At 46.4% G+C, this 15,794-nt stretch overlaps 1 protein-coding gene across 1 annotated transcript in view; it reads right to left on the reverse strand.

Moving 5' to 3' along the window:
* The window catches only part of LOC111145089 (collagen type XVII alpha 1 chain), a 51,949-nt gene that overhangs the window by 34,601 nt on the left and 1,554 nt on the right, over positions 1-15,794 (reverse strand). Inside the window, exons 2-7 of the mRNA XM_022499719.1 lie at positions 11,137-11,199; positions 8,859-8,903; positions 7,327-7,431; positions 6,001-6,132; positions 2,012-2,059; positions 795-830 (exon numbers count right to left, since the gene is read on the reverse strand). Coding sequence (XP_022355427.1) covers positions 795-830; positions 2,012-2,059; positions 6,001-6,132; positions 7,327-7,431; positions 8,859-8,903; positions 11,137-11,188 — 418 coding nt within the window. The 5' untranslated portion in view covers positions 11,189-11,199. The remainder of the gene's footprint in view (positions 1-794; positions 831-2,011; positions 2,060-6,000; positions 6,133-7,326; positions 7,432-8,858; positions 8,904-11,136; positions 11,200-15,794) is intronic.

Consider the following 15,794-nt stretch of genomic DNA (forward strand, 5'->3'; position numbering starts at 1 on the left):
TGATGCCTGAGGGAGAATTCTAAAACCCATACTGTTTCCTTAGCCACTTGGGCCTCCTCTGGGCAGGAAAGGGTAGTTTCACATTCTGTTAGCTTCAGGTGGGCCACTGACATCTTTCAACTATTAGCCTAAAGTTGTGGGTGGTTGGTGTGTTCCTAACTTTAGAATTACTGACACAATAAGGCCCCTGGAAGTCTAGAGTGATCACAGAGAGCTCCAGGGCCTGTGCAGAATTCTGCATTTAGCACAGCATGGACACACTGTCCTCCCCACCCTCACCAGATGCATCCAGGCCAGCTCTCCCCAGGACCCCATTTCCCTCCTAGAGCCTTATCTGTGGGCAGACGTGCAGAGTGCAAGACTGTCATGGAGCCCTCTGTCCCCTGGAATAATTAGAAAAGGAAGGGCTTTCGTTCCTTTCTCACTACATAAAGGCAATTATAGTGCATCTTGTTAAAGTCAACCAGGGGACTCCAAGTGAAACCTTGGCACACCAGATGTGGCACCAGCATCTTTGTAACCCACAGCAGAACAAATTAGTCCCCAGGTGGTTACTGGGTGTTTGTACCCTTGCCTTCCCTTCCATGTTAGATCAGTGCCCCAAACTACCCTTCCCATCCTGATGGGACCTGCGGAAGAGTCCCAGGATGCAGTAGGTTCCCTGAAAGCAGGAACCACGCCTTATTTATGTTGCTCTACTCCTCCCATTTTCTGGCTCAGGTCTGGACACACATGTTAGATGCTCAGAAAAAACTTGTTGAATGAACTGAAATGACCCCAGCCACAGAGCTCACCTCGTGTCTGGCTCCTTCCTCTGGTTGAAGAAGATGCTGAGGAACAAAGAAAAGTAATCTTACGCATCGAAGAGGTGGCACACTAGATATTTTTTACCTTGAAGGATTTCTATTTGAGCGGGGGAAGAGACTTGTTTTCCTTGTGCCTTTACATCCACATGGGAGATAGAAGTCTTCCTCTAGGTCTCTACTAACACTGTGTAAAGTCTTCGTAAAGGACTCCAAATGGACTGTCTTGCCCTGCCTTCTTCCTGGAGCTCAAGCCCTGGGCACCCCACTTCCTCTTTGGGTCCCCCTCTTTGGGACCCGCCCAGCCCCCTTGTGCAGCCAGCTGGGCTTCAGGACGAGATGATGGAACTTATCCACATGGAGGCCAGCACCTGGCTTCTCTAGTTCAATCACAGGCCCCACAGTGAACCCAAACCACCTGCGTTTGATGGTGGATGCTTAGTAAGGATGAGCCCGCAGCCACAGGGCAGAGCGAGTTGTGCCAGGCTCCACGCATTCAGGGAGTCAGCTAAATCAATGTTAAGTTAGCTCACACTTAAGTGTTAACTAAAGTAATCATTTGGAAGCCTAGTCGTTGGGGCTGGCGGTCTACACTGACCAAATATATTTTTAAAAAACCAGCCAGATCTTCCCTTCAGCTTTTTGTTAGACTGCCTTGGTCTTCCTGGTATGAGCAGATAGGTGAAATTACAATCGCTGTACAATGACCGTATCAGCTCATACGCACAGTGAGAATCCAAGGCCATGGGCCGCAAACTGGAGGCCAAGTGAAGACAGTCTAGGGTTTCGCTTGGCATAAAATGTGTCCCTTTGCAGTCCACTGTGGCGGACATGCTGGGATGTTTGGCGTGTGTGCATTCGAACCCCTGCTGCTCTTGGCTGGGAGGTCTCTGTGCATCCTGGAAAAGGATAAACCCTACAGCTGCTGCCTGGCCTTGGGGCTGCTCTGTCCAAGTCTGAGCCTTGCACGACCAACTTGCCGTTTCACCAGGGTCAGGAGCAACGGCTAAGGGCAGCAAGTAAACCCGGCTGACTGTGGCCTGAAGATGCTTCAGGATAAAAAGCAAAGGAAAAAAACTGCTCAGCAGGGGTCAAAGTTTTAGAAGAATCCACTGAGCTCACAGTGTCTGCCCCACCCTCCACCCCTGACCCCAGGCATTTCCCCAGCGCCTTTGCCCATCCCTTCAGACAATAAGGAAAGTACCTACCGAGTTCCTTCCGAGGGTACTCTGGGGAGGAGTTGCCACTGGAGCTCCCTGCAGGGCGAGAAAACGCTGAGCACCCACAGCCACCCAAGCCCGTAGCTTCCCGGGGGGGGGGGGGTGTGGGATGGTGTGCGGGACGCCCGCAGCCCGCCGTGGGGAGGGCGGTGGGGGCTCGGCAGGGGCTCGCTCTTAAATAGGACACGCCTGCGGGCCGCAGTTCCCGTGGTTCATCCTGATCACTGATCTGCTTCAGATGGCGAACGGTTGGAACGCAGGAAAGCAGGAGGGTTGCTTTGCTTTGTTTTTAAGCCCTCCACTGAGTTTTCCCTGTACCAGTGTCGTTCAAATACATGTGCTGTCAGCATGGGAACGTCACTGCCCTTGTGAAGTTCGTCTTGAACGTGGACCCTGTTACAGTGAAGGCACCGGCCCCCAGGAAGGCCTCACATCACACAGCCCTGTGGTGACACAACCCATCTCCCCTGGATTTTGTTTCCTGCCCTCCCTAGCCCCTTGGCCGCTCTGGGTCTGGAATCACACACTGGGGAGCGCAGCCCTCAGTCCTCTGCTGCTCCACCACCATGACCCATCTCCAGTCAAGGTCAGACCCATTGCTGCCTGGCTCGTCTGTTTCCCACCAAACTGGCTTCTGCAGTCCCTGGCACTGTGGGGACGTCAGGAGCCAAATCCAAAGGTCCTCCTGCCTCCTGCTTCTGGACCGGGAGCGTGTTCCTGCACTACTTCCATGCCCCTGCCTGGGTCCTGCTCTCCCCGCCCCCTCAGCCTCTTCTTCCTCCTGTGCCCTCTGGCTCTTCCTTCTGATGTGGGAACAGAAGGCTAGCTGAGGACAAAGCAGAAGCTGAGACCCCACAACACCCCTGCCCATGGGATAAATGTGACATTCCTCCTGCACTCCAGGCTGCCCTAAAGGAAAAAAAAAATAGTTAACTTCTAGAGATCACCATCCTGCAAGACGTGAGTCTCCCTCAGTTTACAAATGTCTTAGCAATTTACAAGAACAAAGCATTTCTATCAATGGCCCAGCTTCCAGAAAGGAATGCAAATGCAGTTAAATGTCCTTATACCAAGCAGCCCATTGACAGATACTTGAAGCCCCGCAGAGTGTAATGTTCCTCCAGGAAGCTCCCAACTATCCTGTCGTTAATGCCTAACTACAAAGAAAACCACCTTCACTTGACAATAGCAAAGCCTCCGCTGGTATCCTGTGTGTCTTCTTTCATACAGGAAAATACTTTCTCCCTTTTTCCTTAGTTCCCCCAACCCCATAGTATATAATAAGGCACCCCTCACAACCCTGGGGCAGCAGCGCTTTCTGCCCACAGGTCCTGTCCCCGCGCTTTCATAAACCACTGTTCTGCACCAAAGACCTCTCAAGAATTCTTGGCTATTGGCTCCGGACTTCACCCCACGGAACCTCACCTATATTCCAAAACCACATCACTTCTGCTTCATCCCCAACTTTTTCTTTGCTCCCTTCTGCTTTCAGGCTCCCTTCTTTGGCTGATTCCTTAGTTTTCCATCTTCTACTAACCTTTTTGTAAATGGCTCCAAACTGGGTATCCTGCCTGACTTCTTTCCTGGGCTCATGCGCCCCGCTCCCTGCCTGGGAGCATTACTGAGCTCCTGATCCTGCTCCTGGTGGCGACCCAGCCACCTGTGCTGGAGTCTCAGTGGCACAGACTCCTTGGCCTCCCTCTCCCCTCATATTTAATCAGTTGTCAAATATCAGTTCCATCTGCTGCTCCTGGTTTCCTCTGCCACTGCCACTGCCCTAGTCCCAGTCAAGTATGCCCTTGACTATAAGCATCTTCTAACTTGTCACCTCGTCCCTGCTCTTCCTGCGCGTGCCTTCCGGAGTTTTAGGAAGGATCGACTCTCTACTCAAAAATCCCAGTGGCTTCTCACTGTTGCAGAAAAGAGCCCAGACATCACAGGCCAGCCCTGAATCGGAGTCCCTCCAGCTGCCTGCTGCCTGTCTGTGCTGAGTGCGCCCCCTGCAGGCTGGAGCGCCCCACCTCTCCACCCGGCCTCCAATGTCACACACCTGAAGGCCCAGCCTCAGGCCCCATACAGTCTTCTCTGAAGGCTCAGCTGGAAATGCTCATCCCCTTCAACTTTACATCACAGTTTTTATCCATCAGCTTAGCTTATCTATCAGACCACAGGCAACTTAAAGACAAGATCCACATCTAGCTCATTACTTCTTTTTAAAAAAGATTTACTTATTTTATAGAGAAAGCAGAGAGGGCAGAGGGAGAGAGGAACATTAGCAGACTCTACAGTGAGCGTGGAGCCGAACCCAGGGCTCGATCTCACGACTCGGAGATCATGACCTGAGCCTAAACCAAGAGATGGACACTTAACTGACTGCCACCCAGGCGCCCCTCACGTGTAACTCATTTAAGTGTTGTTGGGGAGGAAGAATTTCCTCTACCTCTCAAGATCTTTCTAGCAGGACTAGGAATCAGATTGACATAAGACAGATTAACAGGAGAAAGGAGAAAATCAAATTTAGCTTTGTACATATAGTGAATACACACAGACATGGAAATTCCAGAAACAGGCAACGTGATGCTTGTGCCAGTTAAGGAGAGGGGTAGGGGCCTGAGGATACAAAGGGCAGAAGGCCCATTTGCAGGAAGGTGAGAGGAGATGGTTGGAAAAAAAGATTGCCTTATGGAGATAAGTATCTTAGGATGAAAGGTCCCCCAATAATGGGTCCATGATTAAAGGAACGAGACTGATACAAAGCGAAGGTCAAGCAAAGCTTTATTTCGTGCCAAGCATCGAGAATCAAACTGACCAGTCAGGGCCATCTCTTACAAAGAGGCGACCTCTCCCTGCCTTACCGGCTAAATTTTAAAGGGCAAGGGCCATGTGGTTGGGCCTGGCCACACACAGGTGGCCAATGAGATTGCAGCACACAGAGAAAGCTGCACAGTCATGCTAGGTCCCACACGGGTGGCCAATTGAATTACAATTCAACCCATAGTAGCTATTTGAACTAGCCTATCACCTTGGTCAGAATTGGCGCCCAAAAGGTGGGGCCCACACTCCTTGGTAGCTAGGGAGACAGTATACCTGCTCTACTGATTGGATGTCTCCACCTGACCCCACCCGCCCTTGTATTTGGGCTTTGTTACCTGGGACTGGTTTCCCGACTTGCTTTCAAGTAAGTTCCCCTGGTTGCGGGGGTGGGGGAGACGGGCAGGGTCAATTTAAGTTTTACTGCATAAACAACAAAATGGTTGTTCAACTGAGGTGGGGCCGCTCTGGCTACATAGGCCCTTACAAGAAGAATCTCTGTTAACCACTCCCTTGGTACAAGCAGGCAGCTGAGGGGGAGGTAAAGAGCTTTTCCTGAATCTGCTGGATTTGGACTGCTTTTAACTCAAAATAATGTTCAAGCCACAGTGGCCTGTTTTGAGGCAACCAGCCCTTGGCCCTGACGGTGTCCACTAAGGCATTCCATACGGTGTTAAACACACAGTAGATATGAGATAAAACTGAATGGATGAATGAATAAGGGAGCAGGTCAATCAATGAAATCTCCAAGTAACATAAGCCCATAAAAGAAATGAAACTGATGTGGGAAGCAAAGGCAGAAAGAAATGTAGATTAAATTAAAGGTCCTTAAGAGCCCACTGACAAATAGGCAGGCAGAGTAGGAGACAAGAAAGCCCCCACCAGCGCTACTATCTGCCTTGCTGGAGGGAAAACCCCCCTTAGCTTGGCAATAGGCAGGCCTCCATTATCCAGGGAGTCTCCTTTAGCATATGAAAGTCCTTTTGGAACGTCCCTTTGTCTTTAAGTCCCCCAACCCCACAGTCTATAATCAGTTGCTCCTCACAATCCCAGGGCAGGAGCTCTCTCGGGCCCTGGGTCCCATACCCAGGCGATCATAAATCCACCTTTCTGCACTAATGACATCTACAATGAAATGAAATGAAATGCAATATACAGACTGATACCTTCATATGTTCCATGCCGAGTGATGTGCGTTTTCCTTTCGAAGGTGGAGCCAGGTGAGTTGGGCAGAGTGGAGGCGGGGGAGTGAGCCCTCCTGTAACTGGACGTGGAGGCATTACCTCGCGTGCTCCCACCTGCAGAGGGGACAAGCATCAACTCTCACAGCACCTCCGACTGGCTTTGCAGTTATACTGACTGCGCTCAGGCTGCTCAAGGTTAAAGAGGGTCCTACGGGGGGGCCCAGAGGGCCTTCTGAGAACACTGCTCAGAAATGGGAGGTGAGATCATCGCCGTCATCACCGCTGTCCCTCCCCAGCCGACCACAGAAGGAAGGCAGGGTGGCCCTTTGTGGACGTGGCTGCACATGGCAAGGGAGAGGCTTTGGCAGGATTTTTCTTGAGGACCTGGCATTTAATTGTAGCTCACTGCCGGATGGACTAGGATACAATCCCACGACGTGTCCCTTGACTTTGACAGCTAGCGGCAACCACGCCTCTTGGTCAACCTGGCTATTTGCGTCTTGGGTCTTCTTTTTCAGTGTCAATTGAAGATGGTTTAAATGGCCTCAGGGGTTATACGTGTGCTTGTTTTTCGTTTGTTTTGCCTCACTCTGTCTCGTTTTGGTTTGGAAGCTACCGTGAAAGAGTGCTTCACTGGAACGAACAATGGGCCTGTGTTGGATGCTTGCCCAGTGGAAACTCAGTGTGGGATTGTGTGTCACCAGACTCCCCTTTTTTTTTTTTTCCCCATATTCAAATAAAATATAAAAAGATTTATTCCAAAGTCATACCCAAAATGTACAATGAAATCCATCTCTTTTCAAGACTTTTTAAAAAGCCCTCTTTACCTTTAAATTTTATACCATTTAAAGATCTTTCACTCCCATATAAAAAGTCTGATAAAAGTTAATTCTATAAAGTGTCATATGTACTCATTTATATAAAAAGCATTCTCTCTACAAATGCAAAATGGTGGTTAATTTCTTTTGTTGTTGTTGTTAATTCAAATTGTAAACCCTCTTGTGTGCACACCCTTCCCTAAAAGAAAAGGCTTCTAGAGAGTGACTCAGTGGGAAAAGAGCACCTCCCCACAAAGCATTCTTGAGCATTTTTATTTATATTAGGGACTAAATGAAAACTGATCCCATTGTAATGAGGCTTCTAGTGCGTCTTATTTGAAAGTATCCCCTTGGCTGGTTTCTGTGTCAGTTACACAACTGGGAGCACTTGGAATGGATGACAAGCAGTTGTGACCATTCCTCTCTTCGTAGGATCCCTCTGCCCCTGTCCACCTGTTCTCCCCCAGTCCCTCCACCAGCAGGCACTTACTTGAGTTTATGTAGCCACTGCTGCCATGGGTCAGGCTGTGCTTCTCCAGCCGGCTCCCTCCACCCAGAGAGCCCGTTTTAGCATAGCCGTTGCTGGTTCCCCCTTCTGCACAAACAAGAAGCGGGTGACCATTTATGGGTGGAATCAGGCCAGGAAGGGTCCTCTCCTGCTCCACTGTGGAGACCACCCCTGCTTATCACGCACGACCCTGCTGGTTTGGTGTCCCTTTGCAGGTGCAAGCTGCCATATTCCCCTGCGTTTGTTTGCGATAGAAATGTCAAGAGCAAATATTCCACCTGATTTAAAAGGAAAGTCTTCTGGGCAGAGCATAGCAAGTTGCTCATTAGGAAAGCTGAAGCATTAGAAGAGGTAACTGAGTGATGAAAGGCTCTGTGAGGCCAGGACGTGGGTTGGGCTTGCTTTTTGGAGATTGCCTGGTCAGTGCCATAGACATGGCATCCACTAGAGTTGTTGAAGGGGTGAGTGACAGCTCTGTGTCACTGGCGTTCCCCATGGCGGCTGTCATGCTCTGACCTCTCGTCCCCATCCTCTGTAAGCCAGGCTGCCTGGCAGGTGCAGGGATAGCTTTAGGGCTCAGTTCTCCAATACAGAAGCCACTCAGCCTAAGGACTGCCCCAGAAAACTAGTGGACCCAGACAGAAGCCTGACTGCTGGTTCCCTTCTCCCGTCCTCTGCTCAGGCTGGATAAGGTTTCTGATATGAGTGTCTGATCAGGTAAATCTACAGAGACAGAGAATAGATTCACAGTTCTCGGGGGCTGGGGAGAGAGGAGGTAATGGTGAATGACTGCTAATGGTCATGAAGTTTCCTTTGGGGGTGATGCAATGTTCTAAAATTAGATTGTTGCATTGGCCGCAAAACTCTATAAAGATACTATGAAAATTAATAAAAGGAAACCTCGCTCAAATGAATTGATGCTGGAAGGGGGAGGTTGGAAGGGGAGCCATGCCACTTAATGTCAATTACAGACACAACAGAAGAATCCTCACCAGAAAAGAGTCATCAATTACAGGCCTCAACAGGGAAAGATGTACATTGCATTTCCTCCAGGAAATCTACTACACCTGCAACTTGGCCAATGAGAAACCATCCATCACCCTGAACTGCTTCTCTCCAATGGTCTTTCATTTAAACACCACCCCTTAGCGTCCTCTTTATTCTCCATAAAATAATGTTTCTCTCCTTTGTTTGTTGGACTTGCCTATGGTCAGTCTTAGCTTGCTTGTTCCAGGTTGTGATTCTTTGCTATTCCAGAATAAACCCATATTTTGCTGGTGAAATAACTGGCCAGTTTATTTTTAAGGTTAACAATACCAACAACCATTGAATTATATATACTTCAAACTGGTGGATTTTGTGGTTGTATAAGTTAATGTCTATATACCTGTTAAAAAAGAGATTTCAGATATTTTGGTTTTGCTCAACTGAAGAGTAAGTACCCATGGGAAATGTTGCATGTGGGGTCCTTCACACATGCCTTACTAAGAAGAAAGCTCTCGACAGTCACTTACTTGGAGGTAAGGATGTAAGTCTTGTAGTTACTGTTTCCGTGATAACTAGAAAAAGAAAATAAAAAGATCAGATATACTACACTGAATTCCCTATATCTTGGCAAGGTCTAACATCTGTCATAGGCTCAGCATCTTAAATTAGGTTTAACATAGATTTTTGTATGCTCATGCTTTAAGGTATGTGCTCTGACTCTCTGCACATGAACATATGTGCAATAACGATGGGATTTAATGGACCTGGAAAATACATTTATATCCTTTTGGAACCAAAAGTAGTTACCCACTGGTTAGAAGGATGACTTACCTTGGCATTCATGTCTCTCATTTAACAATTAGATCCAGTCCAGGCCTGGATTCACCTCTGAAGGAGGACCAGGGCCTCAAGTCACCTCAAATGTGTCGAGCCACACTCTGTCTGAACTGCCCCTTCCAAAGGTCACCCAGTCCAGCTGGGGTCATGGCATTATCCTGGCTGATCTCACTGTTAAGTGGATAATCACTTTGTTCTTCTTTTTTACCTGGAGGTGTCTGAAGGACATAATTCATGCTAAAATCTGCAGGGCCATCCCTGAATGTGGGGTTGTGTAGGAAGGCCGGGGGTTATTAGTAAGTCACATTTGGTGCTTGGTGAAATTAGGGACAGATGCATCAAAGACAGACTACAAGAACCAGTGCCTTTGCCTCCCCAGGCTGAGTTTCTCTAGAATCCCAAGTAAAGATGAGTCTATAGAGGTAATAAAAGCTTCCAGAATGTTTTAAACACCAGTTAGAAGAAAAACCTATTGCCTTTCTGAACCACTCTCTCTTCTGCAGCAACGTGGGGAGGTGGGCAGATTCCTACAACCAGAGCGGGGCCAACGCTGTTCTCTAAGGGTGACCGTCATTACCACCTCCCTCTGTGCCAGACATAAAGGAGCAGCAGTCTACTGACGTCACACACTTGTGCGGTGTGTGCATGTGTGCGCATGCCCAGGTATACGTGCATGCGTGATGTACATGTGCACATGCCCAGGTATATGCGCATGTGTGCTGTGTCTGTGCGCACGCCCATCGGTACGGGAGGCTAAAGGGGAAAAGGTGCAAGATCCTTTGGGCACAACACTGCTCTCTCCTGCGCCAGTCTTGCTGCCCCCACTCCTTTCCTTCTTCACACAGTACTTTTCTAATTGATTTTCTTGTCTTGGCAGGAATCTGGGGGTGACGACTGTGGCAGAAACTGCATTCCATGCATAACAGGAAACGGTTTTTCAGACTAAAATGGCAGCTTGATTTGAATAACAGTCCTTGAGCTTTCACTAAACCTCTCATTGTGTGGACCTTTGGGATTCTTGGACACAGAAAAATAAATGATTTCTTAACCTAACATTCCAAGTTGGGAAGCCAGAATTTTTTTTATTAGAGATATATGAAAGTCACAGGACAAATGAAAGAATCGGAACCATTTCGGGGACAATTTAAACGTCTCTGAATTTATGATTTGGGCAGTTTCACAAAAGAAATGTGTCTTTTTTGTTTCAGTGTAGATTGTGACTGAGACACCAGTGTTATTCTAACTTTGTCCCTGAAGTAAGCAGGATATTATTCTTTTGGATTTCTGTTGCCCTGTCTTCTAAATAAAGAAACGGTTAAATGCCTTTGGCAGATTCATTTCACAGAATATTATGCAGCTATTAAAAGTACTAATTATGAGAACTGTATGTTGAAATGGTAGTTTTCATTTTTGAAGAAAAAGCAGAACACATTTTGATTACAAGTATGTTAAAATAAAAATCAATAAAATCCATCATATGGGAAGGAATAAAGTCTACTTAGGAAAACATTTTAAATGATACAGTGAAACAAAAGAAAAAAAAGAAAGACTATAAATAATTTAGAAACGAGACAGTAGTTGTGACGAAATAAATGATACAGCTAAACAAAAGAAAAAAAAAAGAAAGACCATAAATAATTTAGAAACGAGACAGTAGTTGTGACGAAATAAATGATACAGCTAAACAAAAGAAAAAAAAAAGAAAGACCATAAATAATTTAGAAACGAGACAGTAGTTGTGACGAAATAAATGATACAGCGAAACAAAAGAAAAAAAAAAAGAAAGACCATAAATAATTTAGAAACGAGACATAGTTGTGACGAAATAAATGATACAGCGAAACAAAAGAAAAAAAAAAGAGACCATAAATAATTTAGAAACGAGATAGTAGTTGTGACGGAATCAGGCATGAATTACTCTTTCCAAATTTTTTATTACTTTTATAATGCTATGTGTCGTGCTCTTACTTCTTTCAGTGACTTCAGTGCCATCTCGCTTGTTTTTCTTGGTTACATCCATACCATAGCCACCTGCAGAAAAGCCAAAAACCATGACCAGCCATGACACTTACCATCACTTTTAGGAAGTATAGGTCCCTAGTATGCAAGCTGAGAAACAAAAACACGTGACTCCCAGAATTCAAGGCATAATTCTTTCTTGTGCATATTTTTTTACAGAGTCCCTCCCATTCCCTGTTTCAGTTCTAAGAGGGAGTCCACTTCGGACTGCACAAAGTGGATAGTTGCACTTTGGATTCTGTCCTGTATGGGGAGCTCTTTTTTTAGGATCTCATCGACCAGACTGCCCCTTGCTGAGTAGTAGTGGAATTACACGGAAGATATGGCACCCTGACCTTTGACTATAAAACCTCCATTCTTTGCTAAAGTAACAGACAGGGGTGCCTGGGTCGCTCAGTGGGTTAAAGACTCTGCCTTTGGCTCAGGTCATTGAGCCCCCCGCCTCCGGCTCTGCTCAGCAGGGAGCCTGCTTCCCTCTCTCTGTTTGCCTCTCTGCCTACTTGTGCTGTCAAATAAATAAACAAAATCTTAAAAAAAAAAAAAAAGTAACAGACGGCTGAAGGATATCTGTCTTGCAGATATGCAAGACAAATGCACTTGCTGCTTTTAAGGAACTCATTTTGTTGTATCCCATAATGTATAGTGTTCTACAGGGAACTCGATGAATAAAATACTTCATTATTTAGAGTTTAGATGGGAGAATGATGTTTGATCGATTTTTTTTTTTTTTTAGATTTTATTTATTTGTCAGAGAGAGAGAGGAAGCGAGAGCGTGCACAACAGGCAGAGGGAGAAGCAGGCTCCCTGCTGAGCAAGGGGTCCGATATGGAACTTGATCCCAGTACCCTGGCATCATGACCTGGGTAGAAGGCAGACACTTAACCAACTGAGCCACCCAGGCATCCCGACATTTGATGGATTTAAATCAGGAAAAAAATTACTGTATTGCTGGTACTTGTATGGCACTTAACACTTCTTACAATACGGAACTTTCCCTTTGTAATAAGCTAGCTCCGCTATGCTTATTTGCAGGCACAAGTAGGAAAAGTATATGAAGAAAATGTGTAAAATCTACAGAAATATGTAGGAAAGGCATATTTTTATGTTATCGATGTTCCCCCTCACTTACTGCTTCCAGAAGGGAAAACCACTGAGACCTTGTCCACTGTGTCCTGAAGTGCAGATGAACTAAAGCCATCTGACAGCAAGAGGCTGGGGTGGGGGCTGAGGGTTAAACACACAGGGGAGCACAACAGGGAGCCCCTTCCCAACTGGGTTCTTGATGTGGCTTCCAGTCCCATGTCTGGGAAGACTTGAAATCTGGCTTTTCCTGTGTTTTCCCTTCTCCCCCCTAACCTTCCCTTTCTCTTTTGGATGCAGTTCAAATTGGATTCTGGAATTCAGGGAAAGCCACTTCTGCCCAGGATGTGCCTTGCTTAAGATTTCTCCTTTCAGATTTTTTTACCTGCCTGGTGACTTTGGGGTCACTTATCCATTAGGCACACAAGGCACAGTACCTAATCCTATCACACTTGTAGGGGCCCATGGAAGTGTTTTAATTTCTTTTTACAGTCAGAAGAAGAGGGGCACCTGGGTAGCTCAGTTGGTTAAGCATCTGCCTTTGGCTCAGGTCATGATCTCTGGGTCTGGGGATGGAGCATTGGGCTCTAGACTGAGTGGGAAGTCTGCTTCTCCTCCCTCTACCCTTCCCTCCTGCTCATACTCTCTCTCGCTCAAATAAATATACATTTTTTAAAAATTTAAAATCAGAAGGAGAAATGGAGTGCCTGGGGTGGCTTAGTCAGTTAAGTGACCGACTCTTGACCTTTGGCTCAAGTCATGATCTCCGGGTCCTGGGATCTAGCTCTGAGTTGGGTTCTGTGCTGAGTGGGGAGTCTGCTTGAGGACTTGAGGATTCTCTCTCTCCTGCTCTCTCTGCCCCACTCCCCTGCTCATGCACGTGTGCATGCTCTCTCTCTCTCAAATAAATCTTAAAAAGAGTATCTTTAAAATCAGAAGGAGAAATGAATACAATCCAACCTGGTTTATATTCTTTCAATGCAGTTATAAAATATAATTTTTTAAGTTTTTTGTTTTGTTTTGTTTTTTTGAATAGAGGAAGGGGTCCACAAAATCGAATACATCCAGGGCCCACGAAAGTCACAATGTGGCCCCAGATGACTTCCCCACTGAAAACCAAGATCACAGGAGACCGGCTGCTCAGCAGGCTGGTGGAATGAACCAAGATGGGCACAGTTAGCTTCAGGGCCTGGTTGAATGTGCCAACTTCTTGCTCACTGGAGTTTCTTAAGTGCAGCTCTAGGCAAGGAATGAGGCGTCATGGAAAAACTCCTGACTGGATCTGAAAAGCCACCAAAGGTGGCTTTGACTCTGGTAAGTTTCCCAGAACCAAAAAGGAGGGGCTCCATAGACAATTTCACAACAGAGTCCAGAGTCCAGAGTCCAGAAGGCCAAACCTGGCCTGTGTCTATGTCTGCATTCCGGCTAGAACATGTTTGACTACTGTCATACAAACCTACCTGCCACCAGATACCCTTTTTGAAAGCTTTTAAGCAGTAATTGCCTTTGGGATCTCTGAAGCCCCTCTGCCTTTTTTTTTTTTTTTTTTTTTTTTAATTGGTTGTTAGCTGTGGACCAGGAGGCATTTTGGAGATTAAACACTCAAATGCACCTGGCCACTTGCGGGGAGCCACCTAGGGTGGTACCCGAACTGATAGGAAACACTATCCTGAAAGGTACTGTTTATAACAGGCCCTGGAGGCTTTCACTTCCCGCAAGTTATTGTGTGTTTTGATCCTGTAAAGAAAGTGGCTGTCAGCAGCCATCCATTTTGGGTTTGGCTGGGTTTCTTTTACTTGTCGCCATCAAGGCAGACTGAGGATAGCTCCCATTGATGAAGGTCTCAGCGTCCAGGCAGTAAACCTAGTGAGTGTTTCCTTGTTCTTTCTGTACCCAGAAAAATAACCCACTGTCCTAGGCACTCCCAATCTTTTTCTTAAGTGCTAATGATGGAGCTTTGATGTGTACAGCAAAATGCCATGGGTTCCCCAACTTCCAGAGGGCACAAGGAGAGGGACCACCTGCTAAGAAATCAAATACCCGCCTCCAGGACCTGGGGAATCCTTACTAGAAGGTGCTCAGGGAGAGAATGGGCCTGAGCTGGGTGTGGGTGAATGGGCCCCTGCCTCTCTTTCAGCCCGAAGCCCCTGAGAAGGCTGAGTCCCATGGCTGCTCAGAATGATTTCCTGGGCCTGGAATACTCAGGCTGGAGTTCTGGTGACTTTGTCACCAAAAGTCTGAAGTGGCAGGGTTATGCTGGGAGGCAGATTCCTCTAATTCAAACACAAGATGAAAAATTTTTTAAGTGAGTCATCGAAAGGAAAGTGATGGGTCGAGGCACAAACCTGGACTGGGATCGTCCCATAGGGCCTATCCTATACCTGCAGGACTTCCTTTTTAAACATTCTCAGTGCGGATAGTTTTAAGAAGTGTAACGCTAGGGAAAGGAAAGTTACAAGCCCGGACACATGCCTGAGCCTGTGCCTCCCTGCCCAGCTCACTCTCCTCCCAAAACACTACTTAATGGAAGTACTGTCAAGTAGCATACTCTTTAACTCTTTAATTTTAACTTATTTGATGTTTAGGCCACTGCACTAGAACCAAGGAAGAGCAGGTCTCCAGGTTCTCAATTCCAAAATTATGCTAATTTCACCTGTATTGCTAAGGGGCTGCTCATGGTGATGTCCTAGTTAATGCTCTTTAAAAGATGTAGAAAAATGATCTCATGATATTTTCTTATGCAGAAAGACACAATTCAAAATCATTTTTCTACTCTTTAGAATTTTTTCTTTACACTGCATTTAAATTATGTCACATTCACCTAAAACCATTCCAGTGATGGCACGCCCACAAATCAGGACAAACCACTGTTACGGAGAGTCAGCTCTCACAGTGACCTTATTCTAATGACCCATGAGGGGCGCCTGGGTGGCTCAGGTGGTTAAGCATCTGCCTTTGACTCAGATCATGATCCCAGGGATCTGAAATCTAACCCTGCTCAGAGGGGAGCTTGCTTGTCCCTCTCCCTCTTGTGTGCTCTCTCGCTATTTCTGTTTCTTTCTTTTTTTTTTAAAAAGATTTTATTTATTTATTTGACAGAGAGACAGAGATCACAAGTAGGCAGAGAGGCAGGCAGAGAGAGAGGAAGGGAAGCAGACTCCCTGCTGAGCAGAGAGCCCAATGCGGGGCTCGATCCCAGGACCCTGAGACCATGACCTGAGCCGAAGGCAGAGGCTTTAACCCACTGAGCCACCTAGGCGCCCCATTATCTCTGTTTCTATCTGTCTCTCTCTTTCAAATAAATAAAATAAAATAAAAAACCTTATGAAAAAAATAATGACCCACGAAACACTTAGTCTTCAATAAGGAAGGGAATGGAGAAGCTAAGTATTTTCTAGTTCCTATTTTAAGAATTAATCTCTAGCTTCTGCTATGGAACCACAAGTATTTTTTTTACAGCTTCTATTACTCCCATCTCTGTATGCTTCAAATCTAAAAACAAAACAACAAAATGGTCACAGGGTGAG

The sequence above is a fragment of the Enhydra lutris genome, unplaced genomic scaffold (genome assembly GCF_002288905.1).
Source record: "Enhydra lutris kenyoni isolate GAN:26980312 unplaced genomic scaffold, ASM228890v2 scaffoldscaffold12, whole genome shotgun sequence".
NCBI lineage: Eukaryota > Metazoa > Chordata > Mammalia > Carnivora > Mustelidae > Enhydra > Enhydra lutris.